The 16163-nt window shown below is 41.1% G+C and overlaps 1 protein-coding gene across 1 annotated transcript in view; it reads right to left on the reverse strand.

Moving 5' to 3' along the window:
- Nucleotides 1–16163, reverse strand: part of DGKQ (diacylglycerol kinase theta) — a 257471-nt gene that overhangs the window by 80594 nt on the left and 160714 nt on the right. Inside the window, exons 8-9 of the mRNA XM_077475396.1 lie at nucleotides 9380–9480; nucleotides 8187–8410 (exon numbers count right to left, since the gene is read on the reverse strand). Of these exons, the coding sequence (XP_077331522.1) occupies nucleotides 8187–8410; nucleotides 9380–9480 (325 nt within the window). The remainder of the gene's footprint in view (nucleotides 1–8186; nucleotides 8411–9379; nucleotides 9481–16163) is intronic.

Genomic DNA, 16163 nt, shown 5'->3' on the forward strand with positions numbered 1-16163 from the left:
CTACCACTCTTCCACAGTGTTCCTAGCCAGAAAACCTGACTGCAGACGTTCAATAAAAACAGTCAATATACTAAAAGTGGCATGCCACAATCTAAAATAATAGCTTTTCTATAAAATTAGATCAAGAAAAGCCATCAGACTAGGCTAACCACACTGTAGAGAAACACAGTATCCTCTTGAAAAAGGCATACTGAACTTATCTGACAATGAATTAATTGATTTGGTTGCCAGATCTTCTACCTTTCAGTTGCCCAAGTATTTACTTACCAGTTATTCTGTAGATACAATTGCAGTACATGAGCATAATGGACATGCCAAGATCTCTAAAACTGGAAACCTTAAAATGGGAGTGTAAGGAGTCAGGACCCTAGACCTGCTCAGCATCAGAGGTAATACTTTTACTGAACTTGGTGTGCAGCAGAGGAAATACTTTTAACACACTTGAATTATTATATTTGCCATCAGAAAGAAGCATCTGAATGCTCTGGTAATATGAATGCTAGGTCACTTTTTATCCCTACTCCTTAACCAATACAGGGCACTTTCGCCCCCTTCCTTCCCAGACCATTTTTCAGCTTTCAGCACTCTCGCAATTTCAATGACAATTGCGCAGTCATGCTACACTCTACCCAAATTAAATTTTTAGCATTTTGTTCGCACAAATAGAGCTTTATTTTGGTGGTATTTATTCACGACTCCGTTTTTAATTTTTCGAGATAGAAGCAAAAAAATAGCGGAAATTAAAAAAAAAAAAAAAAAAAAACACAATATTTTCTTCTTTCTATTTTAAAAGAAATCAAATAAAATTTAATTTTGTCATAAATTGAAGCCAAAATGTATTCTGCTACATGTTTTTGGTAAAAAAAATTCTGTTAAGTGTATAATAATTGGTTTGTCTGATCACGGACATATGTACGAAAATGATCATGTACAGATGTGCACAGGTGATCACAGACATGTGTGTGCAGATAATCGTTGGGACATGTGATTTTAGTGTGACATATGTGGGGGACATGTGTTTTTATTATTTGGGGACATGTGTTTTGGGGACATGTGTGTTTACACTGTGTGGTGACGTGTGTTTACACTAGGCTGGTGATCAGTGAGTAAAAGCTGTAAAAAACAGCACATACTCACTGATCACCAGCCGGCTGCAGCGTTCTGTTCTCTTCTCCTCAGCGACAACTTCCGTGAGAGGAGAGCCGATTGCCTAGCAACCTGCTCTTTGTTTACATCATATGACGGCTGTGATTGGACACGACCGTCGTGATCAGGAGGGCCAATCACAGAGCCCTCCTGCCGATTGGAGATGTGCCGTGCCCGGGTGACACGAGCGCATCGAAATGGCACCGCTGCGCAGGTGCGTGCGCGATCCCCCTCCTCCTGAAGGACATTCCTGAATGTTCACTGAGAAAGAGAGAGCACCCATCCGGCCATATATGTACATTGGCCGGGTGGGAAGTGGTTAAGAAGTCACATAGCTGGAGCTGCCCTCGCAGGTTTTCATTGCTGTCTGCATCCCGCTAAGGAAATTCACTCTATTTTTTCTGGTGATCAGCAAGACTGAAAGCGATGGATAATCCAACATTTTCAGTTGTCATCATAACAGTACTAAATGAGAAATCTTCCAATGAGGGCATACGTTTCAATAACATTTTAAAGATGATATTTCCTCTTATTTTCTGTTGTGTCTACAGGTCAAGAAAGGATGAGAACTATTCTGGTTGGACACAGGTCGAAAAATAAAAATACCTGAGAAGCGATTTGACCATTCCCTACTTCATCAAAAATGACAGAAATGGTTTCAGATATACTTTATGGGCTTGTGCAGACACTATCCTCCTTACAGTCTAAGCATGCAGACATGCTCTGACTTCCGGAAACCCCTGGGGCTTTGTACAGCCACCCATAGACATGAATGGGGGTAGGCTGCTGTACTCAGGTATGCACCACCACTTGCAGAAAATGGCACGTGAATGCAGACTCTGAGTTCAGAGACTTACATATGCATACCACCCCTTTACTGAGGATGGATCACATCATATCAGGGAAAATTTAAATTCACAATATAAATTCTGATCTAGTATAATGAACTATGTCATGGTAAACTTTATTATTACAACTAGTATTAATTACTTAAATTGTTCAGTAATGTTTGTACTTTGTGCTAAAAGGAAAATGTTCACTATCCTTTTAGCCACATTGTCTGTATATGGCATCTTATGGTTTTATTATAGTTTATCTACAGATGACAACAAAATTCATCAAGGCACAACATTCTCAAGCTTCTCACTAAACAAAAATTGATATGCACAACAAAATAAGACCATATGTGGGGTAAGATGCTGCTCAAATCTGGCCCAGTGCTTCAGATGTAAATATGGCGGTGTATGGCCTCATCCAGCACTGCTCCAGCCACACTCCCTGGCTCTGTAGTCAAAGCAGCGCTGGCAGAGGCCATACACAGTCATATCCACAGCGGAAGCACTTTGTCAGATTTGTCCACACTTCTGACGCTTGATTCCACTTTCTGAATATCGGTAGGGACACCTATTGTCCTCCAGCTTTGAGCAGCCCTCCCCGTCTACAAGTTATCACAAAATAAGACCAGTTAATAATAGTGTTTTTAAAAACTAAGAGCCCAAACATTTCTAATAACATCTAGGATTTATCAGAAAGGAAGAAGTGTATTTTAAGGTTAATATTTATATAATGTAGTAAAAATATTTTGCTAAAAACTTTAAAATTTCCAAAATGCCTAACACAGTGAAGATGCTGCTATTATGGATAACACTTGTTAAGGGACTTTTTTTATTTATGAAAATAGTGAATGCATTAAAGCGTTTGTAAAGATTCAATTTCTTGAAATAAACATAATATACTTACCCCCCCCCCCCCCCCACCCCTTGTGAAATTTTTCAAAGAGTGACTCCCAAGCCTCCTCTTCTGGGGTCCCCCATCTACACTCTCTGCTCTTCCTTTTCTTCTTTGAGTGCCCCCACAGTAAGCCACTTGCTACGGACACACTCATGCAGACATGTTCTCGAGCCGGGCTGTGTGCGCCCATAGACACAAACAGCTTGGTTCAGCCCTACCCCCCTTCCCTCCTCACAGGCTTTGACTCTGGCTCCTGTTGAGTCTTCCCTGAGAAGAGGGAGAAGGGTGAAGAGCTGCTGTAGACAGGCACAGCACCGGAGAGAAAGAGGGCTCAGGTAAGTGTTTGCCTTTACAATATAACTACTTTAAGTATTGTTTTTACAGGAAAATAAAGATAAGACACTGTGAACAAACATCATTGAAAATCTAACCTCCAGTTTTGAACAGCATTTTAGAAGTAAGGCTTTAGTTTGTACACACGTAAAAACCACAAGAACAACGTTATCAACTTTCACCACATCCTCTTAACTGGTCATTATAGCCGATGACAAATGTCAAGTGTCTTCCTGTTTTTAAGTGAAATGTAGTAGTTAACACAAGAAAATTCACACTAGAAAGATCTTGCGATGTGCAAGTAAACGTCTGAAAAGTCACATTCAGGAAATAGTGTGACAATAAAATGAGACACATATCTGAACAGTGAAAACCTCGGAAACATCCCATTTTTATACTCAGAAATTGCCAATAAAAATCAACTAGTAGCAATAATTGTACACGCTGCAGAAATCTGTGCAATTGATTCATTTAAATTTTAGCTATGAATAAAATAACAAAATGCCAAATCTACTGGCAAAATCAAGAGAGAATAAGACTAAGGGAGAACTCAAGGTGGTGGGAATGCAATGTGTTATATACCAGTAACAGACTGTATCATGTATTTTTTATCTTTGCTATAGTTTGAACTTAAAGTATGGAACCGTTTTGTTACCTTTTAAAAATCTCAAATCAGAATTGGTCAGCACTAGTAATCAAGAAACAAGAACTACAAGTATGCAAACTATGATCAGACCCATGGCTCTAAAGAGTAAATTTACTTGGTGGATCTGATGGAAGACATGCAACTGATTTATTTAACAGAGATTTGTCAATGTCCTCACTATATGAAATGCATGTCTTTGCATATCATGTCATGGTTTGACCAAGCATGTCTAGCTGCCTGTGTTGAAGATCAAGAATTAACCATTACAGTTTTAGTCAGTAAAATGACAACAATTGAGACACAAATCTTTCTTTGATACTGGGGCACAGAATACTCCTGGCACCCTTATGGGGACAAAGCTCCAACAGCACTGAGGGAGAAGGGAGCTCTGTGCATTGCCCACTTTCATGTGTACCCCCATCTCTACAGTGCATCCGGAAAGTATTCAAAGCACTTCACTTTTTCCAAATTTTATGTTATGTTACAGACCAATTCCAAAATTAATTAAATTCAGAATGTTCATTAAAATTCTACAAACCATACCCCATAATGACAATGTGAAATTGATTAAAAATACAAAATGAAAAAAAAAAAAATCACATGAACATACAGTGGATATAAAAAGTCTACACACCCCTGTTAAAATGTCAGGTTTCTGTGATGTAAATAAATGAGACAATGATTACTAGATTCAGAACTTTTTCCACCTTTAATGTGACCTATAAAATGTAAAACTCAATTAGAAAACAAACTGAAATAAAACTAAAATAATGTGGTTGAATAAATGTGCACACCCTCTAACTTGGGATGTAGCTGTGTTCAGAAATAAGCAATCACATTCAGACCCCTTTCACACTGAGCCGCCACTGGCGTCAGCAGTAAAGCGGCACTATTTTTTTATCATCATTTTAGCGGCGCTATTCGAAAAGGGGTTAAATTCATCCGCAAAACGCCGGCAGAGTGGAGTTTTGCCGGCGATATCGCAGGGCTGCCCCATTGATTTCAATGGGGAGCAGTGGTGGAGGAGTGGCAAGTTCACCACTCCTTCACCGCTCCAAAGAAGCTGCTGGCAGGACTTTTTCTGACGCCCTGCAAGCGTCCCGCTCCAGTGTGAATGTAGCAGCTCTTTTAGGGTGTTTTGCAGGCTATTTTTAAAGCTATAGCGCCAGCAAAACGCTCCAGTGTGAAAGCGGTCTCAAACCCATATTAAATAAGAGTCAGTACACACCTGCCATCATTTAAAATGCCTCTGATTAACCCCAAATAAAGTTCAGCTGTTCTAGTAGTTCTTTCCTGACATTTTCTTACTCGCATCCTACAGCAAAAGCTTCCAAAGCATCAGAGGGACCTCATTGTTAAACATTATCATTAAGTAGCAGGGTACAAAAGAATTTCCAAGGCATTAGATACACCATGGATCACAGTGAAGACAGTTATCATTAAGTGGAGAAAATATGATACAACAGTGACCAAGAACTGAATGTGCCTCCAAAATTGATGAAGACAAACTGATAAGGGAGAAGAAAACTGGTCAGGGAGGCTACCAAGAGGCCCACAGCAACATTAACCACTTCCTGACCGCCGCACGCCGATATACGTCCTCACTTTGAAGAGGAATATCGTTGTTATGGCAGCAGCTAGCCATAACTCTGGTATCCTCTGCTTCAGCGGGCAGTCCGGTTTCTGATAATAGTGGTCTCTGCAGTGGATTTGCCACAAATTGGTGGCGGGGAAAGCCCCTCCCCCTTCTCCAGCCATGGCCCGATTCTCTCCGCCACTTACCGGAGCCGTCGGTAGCGGTGGAGGCGATCGGATGCTTCTCCTTGTTGGGTATGGAGACGAGTGAGGGGGAAGATGGCCCTCACCCTTCTCCATACCATTGCAAAATGTCACTCCCGCCCATAGCTCTTGAGGGACTTATTATTATTATTTTATTTTTATATTGCATTTGAGTGTAAATATGAGATTTGAGGTCTTTTTGATACCAGATCTCATATTTAAATTGGTTGTAAACTCTTTACAACCACTTTATACTACAGGTAAGCCTATAATTAGGCTTACCTACAGCTACACTGGATATCTCCTAAACCTGCACGGTCTTCACCAGAAGAAGTTTAAAGTTTTGGAATGGCCCAGCCAGAGCTTAGACCTGAATTCGATTGAAAATCTGTAGGGTGATCTGAAGAGGGCTGTACACAGGAGATGCCCTCACAATCTGACAGATTTGGAGTGTTTTTGCAACGCAGAGTGGGCAAATATTGCCATGTCAAAATGTGCCATGCTGATAAGACTCATACCCAAAAAGACTGGGTGTTGTAATAAAATCAAAAGGTGCTTCAACAAATTATTAGTTTAAGGGTGTGCACACTTATGCAACCATATTTTAGCTTTTGATTTCCTCCACCTAAAAGATTTCAGCTTGTTGTTCAACTGAGTAGTACAGTTTATAAGTCACATTAAAGGTGGAAAAAGTACTGAAATTATTTATCTTTGTCTCATTTTTTTTTACATCACAGAAACCTGACATTTTAACCACTTCAGCCCCGGACCATTTGGCTGGCCAAAGACCAGTGACCAGACGGAAACCACTACTCAGTGAAAAGGCACATGACAGCCCGCCTGAAGTTTGCCAAAAGAAACAAAATTCTCTGGTATGATGAAACAAAGATTGAACTCTTTGGCCTAAATGGCAAGCGTCATGTCTGGAGGAAACCAGGCAGGGCTCATCATCTGGCCAATATCATTCCTACAGTGAAGCATGGTGCTGGCAGCATCATGCTGTGGGGATGTTTTTCAGTGGCAGGAGCTTGGAGACTAGTCAGGATCAAGGGAAAGATGAATGCAGCAATGTAGAGAGACAGCCTTGATGAAAACCTGCTCCAGAGCAATCTGGACCTCAGACTGGGGCAAAGGTTCATCTTCCAACAGGACTATGACCCTAAGCATACAGCCAAGATAACAAAGGAGTGACTCTGTGAATGTCATTGAGTGACCCAATCAGAGCCCAGACTTGAACCTGATTGAATATCTCTGGAGAGATCTGAAAATAGCTGTGTACTGACGCTCCCCATCCAACATGATGGAGCTTGAGAGGTTCTGCAAAAAGAATGGGAGAAACTGTCAAAAAAAGGGTGCGTCAAGGTTGTAGCATCATACGCAAAAAGACGTGAGGCTGTAATTGGTGCCAAAGGTGCTTCAACAAACTATTGCACAAGGGCTATGAATACTTTTGTACTTTTTTGTTTTTTATTTTTAATAAATATACAAAGATTTCAAACAAGCTCCTTTCACGTTGTCATTATGGAATGCTGTTTGTAGAATTTTGAGGAAAATACATTTAATCCATTTTGGAATAAGGCTGTAAAATAAAAAAATGTGGAAAAAGTGAAGCTCTGTGAATACTTTCTGGATGCACTGTATGAATAGAATTGCTTGGAGGTGGCTCTCAATACATGGTTAACTACATTTTTCTCAGTGTAGAACAATGGGTTTCAAACCGTGGCCTGGGGGTCATATGCAGCCCTTTGAGCATTATTTCTCCCACTGGTACAAGGAAATATTTCACCAAGGATGAGACAACCTCCTACCACTGAAACCAACAATGAGGCACTATTCCTCCCACTGACACCAACAGTGGGGTGACACCAACGATGGGGCAATCTTCCTACCAATGACTCCAACAATTATTCCTCCCACTAATAAAAATGATGGGACACAGTTTATTCCCACTGAAGCAGGACATTTTTTTTATTTCAGCTGGCTACCCTAGTGTCTAAATGACAGTAAAATGGCCCTTTGTTTAGAAAGATTGGAGACCCCTGGCATACAACAACATTATATTTCTCAATAAGGTTATTTTTATTTTATTTTTTTTAAATGTGTGCCTTTACATGAGAGGTAGCTAGAGTAAGGCAAGTGTAATTAAGGCTGGCCACACATTGGCTATTTTTTTTTTCCGTTCAACCCACTGGTTGAATGAAAAAAGGCCAGATTCCCCAAGCCACACATTTGATGTGGATAAGGGAATCACTCCCACTGTGCCATGGGAGCCATCCTCTCTGTCAGAAAACACTGAACAGCGTTGCTGGCTACAGCCAGCAGCACTGATTGGTCTGGAAAAACTTGACACGCTGGTTTACACAAGTCAATCTGTAGATCGACTTTCGTAAACCAGCCTGCCTATACATGGAATAAAATTTTGCCCGACTCGGCTGATTTTTGATCCACGTATGGCCACATGTAGTTATTTTTTGTAGTAAATATTTAGTATATGCAAACCAAAGAAAATGGCCATGTTGAGTAGTATGCCCAAAATAATACTAAAACCTACTTCATCCAGCCAAGATAGACTTTAATGACTTCTCTCTCCTTTGGTTTTGCCCCGATTATCCAAGCCTCAGGTGTTGCCTCTTTAAACACTGAACTGACTTTGCCATCATCTATTGCTCCATTTCTGTTGATGACATCATCAGAGACCAATGTCTGCTGAGTCAGCGTCTGAAGTTCATAATCTTGTGGGTCATCAGGAATGTAGAATGCCCTCAAAGATGCCTCCTGCAATACAAGCAAAATGAATAATTCCTTAAACAAATAAAGCATTTAAAAATTAATTTCAGGTCTGACATCGTTTTACAATTATATTGGTTTAGCTTGGAACAGTGTAACTAAGTATATACCATATCTGGCTGATGCCCCTGCAAGATAGATTCACTGAAGTATAGACACCACTACTTCAGTGATCTTCATTTGATTTCAGATCCTGTGCTGAGTGGCTTGCCTTATGCATTCTGAACACAGGAGGAGCACAGGACCTGAAAATCAAGTGAGAATGCGATGGATGTTCTGTGTGCATCTGTGAGATGCTCTACCATCTCTTTCGGGATATATGAACTGACACTGGGGGAAACTCTGCTGGCCTTTGTGCTGTATTGCTCACATGTTATATTATCGGGTAGCTTGTCTAAGGTCAGGTGAATGTGTGGTCAGAGTATCTGCTAGGACATACTCACTGTATTGGCTAGGTGGAGTTATTGGCTGAAGTATAAAACACAGATCGTGCGTGCGTAGGAGGAACTGACCCACATAGCAAGAATATATTCAGGTTTTTTAGATGCCACCATCACTAAGAGGACAAGGTATAGCCTTGAAACATTCATTGAGTGAATACAAAGTGCTCTATGAATGGTGTCTGTGCTGAGCGGCTGACCTCCTGTGTTCAGAATGCAACAGGTCAGCCACTCAGCACGGGACTCAAAAGCAGGTGGAAATGACTGGTATAGTGGTGTCTACTTCTCTATACCAGGTACAGTATATGCATAGTCACATTGGTCCAAGGTGGACCAATGTAACTATGTATAAAATAGTCATACCTGGAATTCTTTTTTACCAATAAAGACAGGGCAATTCCTTTGGCACATCTCACAATACACCAATTTCTTAATGCTACAGGATAAGTCACTGCACAGCTCAGCCTGACACTATTTTCTACAAGTATAGGATAAATGGCTGAAAAGCCTAGCTTACCACAGCTTCTTCACTCTTAGTGATTCTTGGAACAGAAATAATCCGTGGCTGATTCCGCTTTACTGCATCAAGACCATCGTAAATCTTTAAAGTTTGCTTGCCTGGAAGGAAAATCATTAAGAAACAGTTAATTGTGTAATACAAGTACACAAGTTTTATGTTAACAAAATGGTTCCTGGAATATTGGACAGTGATCTGTAAATTAGCATCCATTTAAGGATTGTCCATTTTTGCAAAAGGATAAACAAATCCTGAAATTTCAGTTACAGGTGGAATTTGGTGGATTTAAAGTCACCCTCCGGATTTTCCATGTCATTAGAACTATGAGTTCACAGTTATCAGTGTTACTCGTGCCATTGGACCTGCTGCTGTCAATCACAGCCAGTGAGCCAATCAGTAGGGGGCGAGGCTCAGTGTGTGAATGGACACACAGAGCTACAGGTTGGGAGTGCACCTGCTTGGGTGCTCCCATAGCAAGCTACTTGCTGTGGGGGCACTCGGCAGGAGCGAGGGGCCAGGAGCCCCAGCGGGGGACCCCAGAAGAGGAGGATCTGGGTTGCTGTGCAAAACCACTGCACCCAGCAAGTATAACATGTTTGTTATTTTAATACACAAAACAAAACAAAAACATAAAATAGGGTTTAGTAACACTTTGACTCTAAACTGATAAGAGGCTTTGCCTTTTCACGGGCATGGACAATTTTAATGTGTTGAGGTTCATCTTTTTTACTTTACTAAACGATTGAATGATATATTGTGTTTACGTGCACTAAAATTAATTATAGTGTTTTTGTCACTGACATTTTAGGTTTTCGTAAACTGTTGCATTAATAGTGTGATGTAAAAAATTGTAATCACCGCTCTATCATTCTCTAGGGTGTCTACTTTCATAAAATATATAATGTTTTGGGGGATTTTATGTAAGTTTCAGCTCTGGCAGCGAAACGGTTAAGGCCTCTTTCACTCCAAAGACATGCAGGTAGGTTAATTGGCTTCTGTCCAAAATTGGACCTAGTATATGAATGGGGACCTTGGATTGTGGGCTCCTTGAGGGTAGGGACCGATGTGAGTGTGCAATGTACAGGGATAGGGGCAATTGTAGACACTCACTCAGGTTGAACTGGATGGACTGGTGTCTTTATTCAACCTTACTATGCAACACATGGTGGATCTGCTTTGCGCAGTGGGAGATTTTTCCGCTGATCCTCCGCTAAGAACAGGCAGATGGCAGGTCCCGCTCTGCTCTATGTGCGGTTTACACCTGACTGCCCTCCAATCCGATCTGCCTAGACAGAGGGAAAGGATCCCCTTCCAATTCATTCTAGTAAATCTAGCGGATCAGATTGGAGGTAGGCAGGTCTAAAATGGACACAAGTCCATAAAGATACATGGACCATCTGATCAGGTCTGCCTGAAAAATTAACAGATGGACCTGATCGGATCACCCATGTGACAGTGTTTCAAAACTAGGTGCACACACTTTGCAATATATGTACTCCAAGGGAAGTTTTGATTTTTCTTAACAGAAACAAAAATGGGCAGACATGTAACTTATCAGCAACAGCATTTAACCACATAAGCTCCTGCATCTGTACATCCGTATAGAAAAGAAAAATATCCATATTTCATCCACTGATTCAGCAAAAAACATTGTCATTATTTGTGACAGCAAAGTAATACATGTATATATTTTTCAGGACCGATGAGGCTTTTTTTTGGCAGAATTGCTTTGCAAACACATTCTGTATGCAATCGACATTGCATTCTTTATGTTCTATATTGCAAAAAGAAAACAAAAAAACCTGGTACAACTGATATGGTACAAAAAAGAACATTATTCTATTCTATAATTTGTTTCATGTATAATGACACTAAAATTACTTTTCTAATACAAAGCATGGCACTTATTTAACAACAACATAAAGGCTTTTTACATTGTGTGTACTTTCATTTAAATGTGATGCTTTACAAAAGAACAAACTAGATAAAGTGAAAAAAAAATGTGAAGTCAATTTAAACTGCTTTGGTTTGCATATCAAAGATCTAGTGTAATTACCTTGTAGCAATAAGAGTTCCAATTTATTAATGACGCCAGTAAACTATTTGCAGACATTGATTAAACCACTCACATTTTTTTGGGCTGCAAGTAGCCCTCTTTGCCTTCTCTGCAGCCCTCAGTGGTGTATGGATTAAAAATACTTCCCAAACTATTCTCCACCTCATAAGTTACCGTATATACTCGAGTATAAGCCGAGATTTTCAGCCTCTTTTTTGAGGCTGAAAGTGCCCCCCTCGGCTTATACTCGAGTCATCGCTGTCTGCCCGCTCGATCAGCGTGTCGAGCAGACAGACAGCGGCCATTCTGATTCAAAAGCCGCGCCTCCGGCTCCCCCTTCGCCTGTGATAGGCGGAACACTGAATTTCCCAGCAGCCTGTGTTCCGCCTATCACGGACTTCGTATCATCCTCGTACTACGGACGAGGATGATACGATGTACGTGATAGGCGGAACACAGGCTGCTGGGAAATTCAGTGTTCCGCCTATCACAGGCGAAGGCGGCGGCGCAGCTTTTGAATTTTACAATGGCCGCCGAGGCGCCGACGAACGAAGAGGGCACGGGACGGAGGCAAGGCACAGGACGGCACGGCACGGGACGGGACGGGACGGGACCGGAGGCAAGGCACGGCGGCGAGGCACGGAGGCAAGGAGGCTCGGCACGGGACGGAGGCTCGGGACAAAGGCTCAGGACACAGGTAGGCTGGACACACACACACACACACACACACACACACACACACACACACACGGATACACACACACACAGGGATGGATGGATGGATGGAGACACACACACACAGGGATGGATGGATGGATGGACACACACACACACACAGGAATGGATGGACGGACACACAGGGATGGACGGACACACAGGGATGGACGGACACACAGGGATGGACGGACACACACACAGGGATGGACAGGCATGTCTTACCCTCGGCTTATACACGAGTCAATAAGTTTGCCAGTTTTTTTGGGGGTAAATTGGGGGCCTCGGCTTATATTCGGGTCGGCCTATACTCGAGTATATACGGTAACTTCATTGCATACTTTTAAGCGGATCATTCATTGTGCTTTTTTTTTTCCTTCAATCACAGGTTGAAGCAAAAAAACTTGCTTGATTCTTCTTGAATCCTTCCGGCTGCACTATTGTATTCTGACAGGAGGAGCTTTTCCACCCATCAAAATACAATGATCACCACTGGTGGGTAAATCTGCCAGCAGTGATTGAATAATTGACAGACCGATTTCAGCACAACCAGCCTGCCCATAGATAGATCAAAATTCATCCAGTTCCTGCTGAAACAGGTAGAATTGTGAGCGGTCTATGGCTGGCTTTACAGCTAAATACTAGAGGAAACGTTTTATGGCCCCCTTTTCTGAGACTACATTTCTTAATTTGCAATTGATACGTTTTTCTGCAATGAACATTTCGACCTTCCAATATGGCTCATTGTTTCATATGAGTTTAACATGCCGGACTTAGGCCTGATTCACACCTATGCATTTTTAGTGCTTTTTGCATTTTGCAGATTTGCACTAGAGTCTATTTACCATGGTTTCCTATGGAACACGTTCTGTAGTGCAAATCCGCAAAATGCAAAAAGCACTAAAAATGCCTAGGTATGAATCCAGCCTTACACAGAAGCCTCTGCAGCAGCTCATGAGAGCTTTAAAGCGGTTGTATACCCGCTAATGTGTTTTTTTTTTTTTTGCCACCTGCAAAGGAAAAGGCATAATGAGCTAGTATGCATCGCATACTAGCTCATTATGAAATACTTACCTTAGAACGAGGCCCCGACATCTGGCCCGATCCACGCCGAGGGAGCTGACATGTTCCCTCAGCGTTTCTTCCGGGTATCATGGCTCCGGCGCTGTGAGTGGCCGGAGCCGCGATGCACGCGGGAGATTTCATCCTGGCGGGGTCCGGCGTCTGCCGGGCTTTCAGCCGAGAATCTCCTTGTGCGCATGTGCCGCTGCAGTCAGCAGCGCATTGCGAGGGGAATATCTCCTAAACCGTACAGGTTTAGGAGATATTTTTTTTAACTACAGATAAGCCTTATTATAGGCTTTCCTGTAGGTAAAAGTCAAAAAATTTACTATACAACCGCTTTAAAAATGATAGTGGGGTCTAACAGATTATAAAAGCAGAACAGCAATAGTGGGAAAGAAGGACCAAAGGTGTAGAAGCCCTGAAATTAAGATGAAGTTAAGACTTATGTTGTACACCTAAGGTCCTCAACAGGTTTAATATATGTGCAAACAACCAGAAGCCAATAAAGGTAATTAATGTACCAATGATAGCTCATTTTGAGAAAACCTCAAAAATCCAAACCATATATTATCTATACAAAATACATGGGGGAGTCTTCGGTGCTATAAACATAAAGCAAACAAAGAGCCGAAAACTGGATTTAGACTCAAACCACCACTGTTCCATTGCATCTTAGTAATATACCCAAAGGATGAAAAATAAAATAAAAATCAATTGCTTTTGACACCATAATGCATAATTTATTCGCACATTATTAAAAAAATTAAAACTTGGCCAAGATAATTAAAATACCTTCCTATTGTCTGCTCTCCTATCAACATGCATTATACTAGACTCGAAATCAGAGTAGAAACTGTTGTTTGTTTGAAAGGAATACAGAGAATGGATAGTACCAGACACTTTGTAGAAACCGAACATCCAAATGCATCCCGAGTTAGGCTCAGCCCACAAATATAAAACTGTAGTGCAACAGTGTTCCACCAAAGAACTATATCCTCTATGATTTTCCTATCAGCTATTGTCAACAGCTCTCAAACTTGTTGTGGGTACATCTTATGTTGGGAGGAAATTATATTCATATACACAGCAGGGGCTTAAGATAGGCTCATGACATCAATCGACATTAGTGAAGTTAAAGGAACACCTCCCTTTAACACGATCTAGCCAGTAACATACCTCCCATATTAGAGTGTCCCCACTCTAGAGGAGCACAGGGGGCAATTTTGGGCAACAGCATTGTTAGTCTGGGGATAGGTGAGTGTTAGTGTATTGAAACCTGCTAGTACATCTAACAAATTAAAGTTAAACTCTGAGTAAAACTTTATAAGCAGTTACAGCAAACAGTTTTTCTTCTCTTAGGATAATGGTTTTACATAAATAAATAAAAGCTGGAGCACCCTTGCCAATGGTAAAGTGTTTGTGTCATCCCTGTAACTGCGAGAGAGCATATTCTTTTGAAAAACAACATGCTTGCTAGCTGGATCATCAGATGAAAATAGAAGAAAGCAGAAAAAAACAAAAAAAAAACCCGAATGCAGCCATTACATCTAAGAACTGGTTAGACGCAATATAATAAATATTTGATTTTGGGTTTAATACTGCTTTAATGCTTGCTGTATGTGGCAGTGCATATGATAAATGCCATAATTTCAACAAAGTTTATAAATATGAGGCTACAGATAAAAATGAACCAATGCAAATCAATCAAAATATGGGGTCCAGCCTGGCCCAAATAATCATAATCACTTATTTATATCAATACTTTTCAAAGTCCAGAATCGTGCATAAAAAAAATTCATCTGGGAGCAAGCAGATCCAAGGAGGATTATTGACCTCTGGGACTCTGCCTGCTGGATCAGAGGCATGGATTGTTGTACCAATGTCATATTGAACTGTGGCAAGAAACAGTATTGCCACAAGATAAATAAGCATAATTTGCTATACCTAGGCACATTGTGTGCCATGCAATTCACCCCACCATTGCAGAAGTTGGTAAAGAAAGAAAATCACTGCGTGGGGTAAAATAAAGTGATTGGACTCTAGATCTGGAACAGACTATTCCCATATTACATTACTACTTTCCTCTAGGTAACTACCTCAGTATAAGACTTTTTAACAAATATGTGCCTTTCTGTAGCTTGAAACAAATCTAAAAGAAGTATGCTTCTCTTAGTATAGTAACACAAGGGAACAATTATTTAAAATGTTCTGATTGCTATCCTAATATACCACAAAAATAGTGTAGTGTAACAATATGTAATAAACAAGAATTGTAAAGTGCACACAAAAATAGTCAAATGATTCCAGGAAAATAAGAACTCACTCTTCATCATGTGCCTTATGTCCCTCTACCACATAGATGAAAAATACGCTCAACTCCTTATTAGACCTCATACATTGGTCAAAACCTGCTCGCTACACTCTCCCAAATATATGCCTAACTCTGTCATTCCTCCTCCTCTTGGTCCACATTCGCACTACTATCCCCCCTTCCACAGGGCTCAGGCATCATAGATTATGGGTAGCATAAAACATTAAAGCAGGACCATAGTGCTCTCCATTTTCCACTTAATTTGCACTCAAAGATAATAAAAACAAAAATGTAAAGACAACCCGGGTCCTAATATTTGCAATGATCATGGCTCACCACATAGATTTCCAAGATGACTGCAGGGTGACGTCATGGGCTTGACCCCCCCCCCCCCCTCTTACACCTTACACCCTGTTATTATGCTTCCTCATTAGGCCCCGAATGCTATCCTGACTGGTTGTTATGGGTTACTAAAAAACACTTTTCATTGTATATACTTAGGCTGCATTCACACCTGAGCGTTTTGTAGCTTGAAGCCTGAAGAGGGGAAAAAAAATCCATTATTCTCAATGGAGATGGTTCACATCTCCACTCCATGTCGCCTGAAGCCCAAACAAGTTCCGGACCCTTTTTTGTCA

This window comes from Lithobates pipiens, unplaced genomic scaffold (genome assembly GCF_037356315.1).
Source record: "Lithobates pipiens isolate NorthernLeopardFrog02 unplaced genomic scaffold, aLitPip1_a1.2 Scaffold_13, whole genome shotgun sequence".
NCBI classification, from domain to species: Eukaryota; Metazoa; Chordata; class Amphibia; order Anura; family Ranidae; genus Lithobates; species Lithobates pipiens.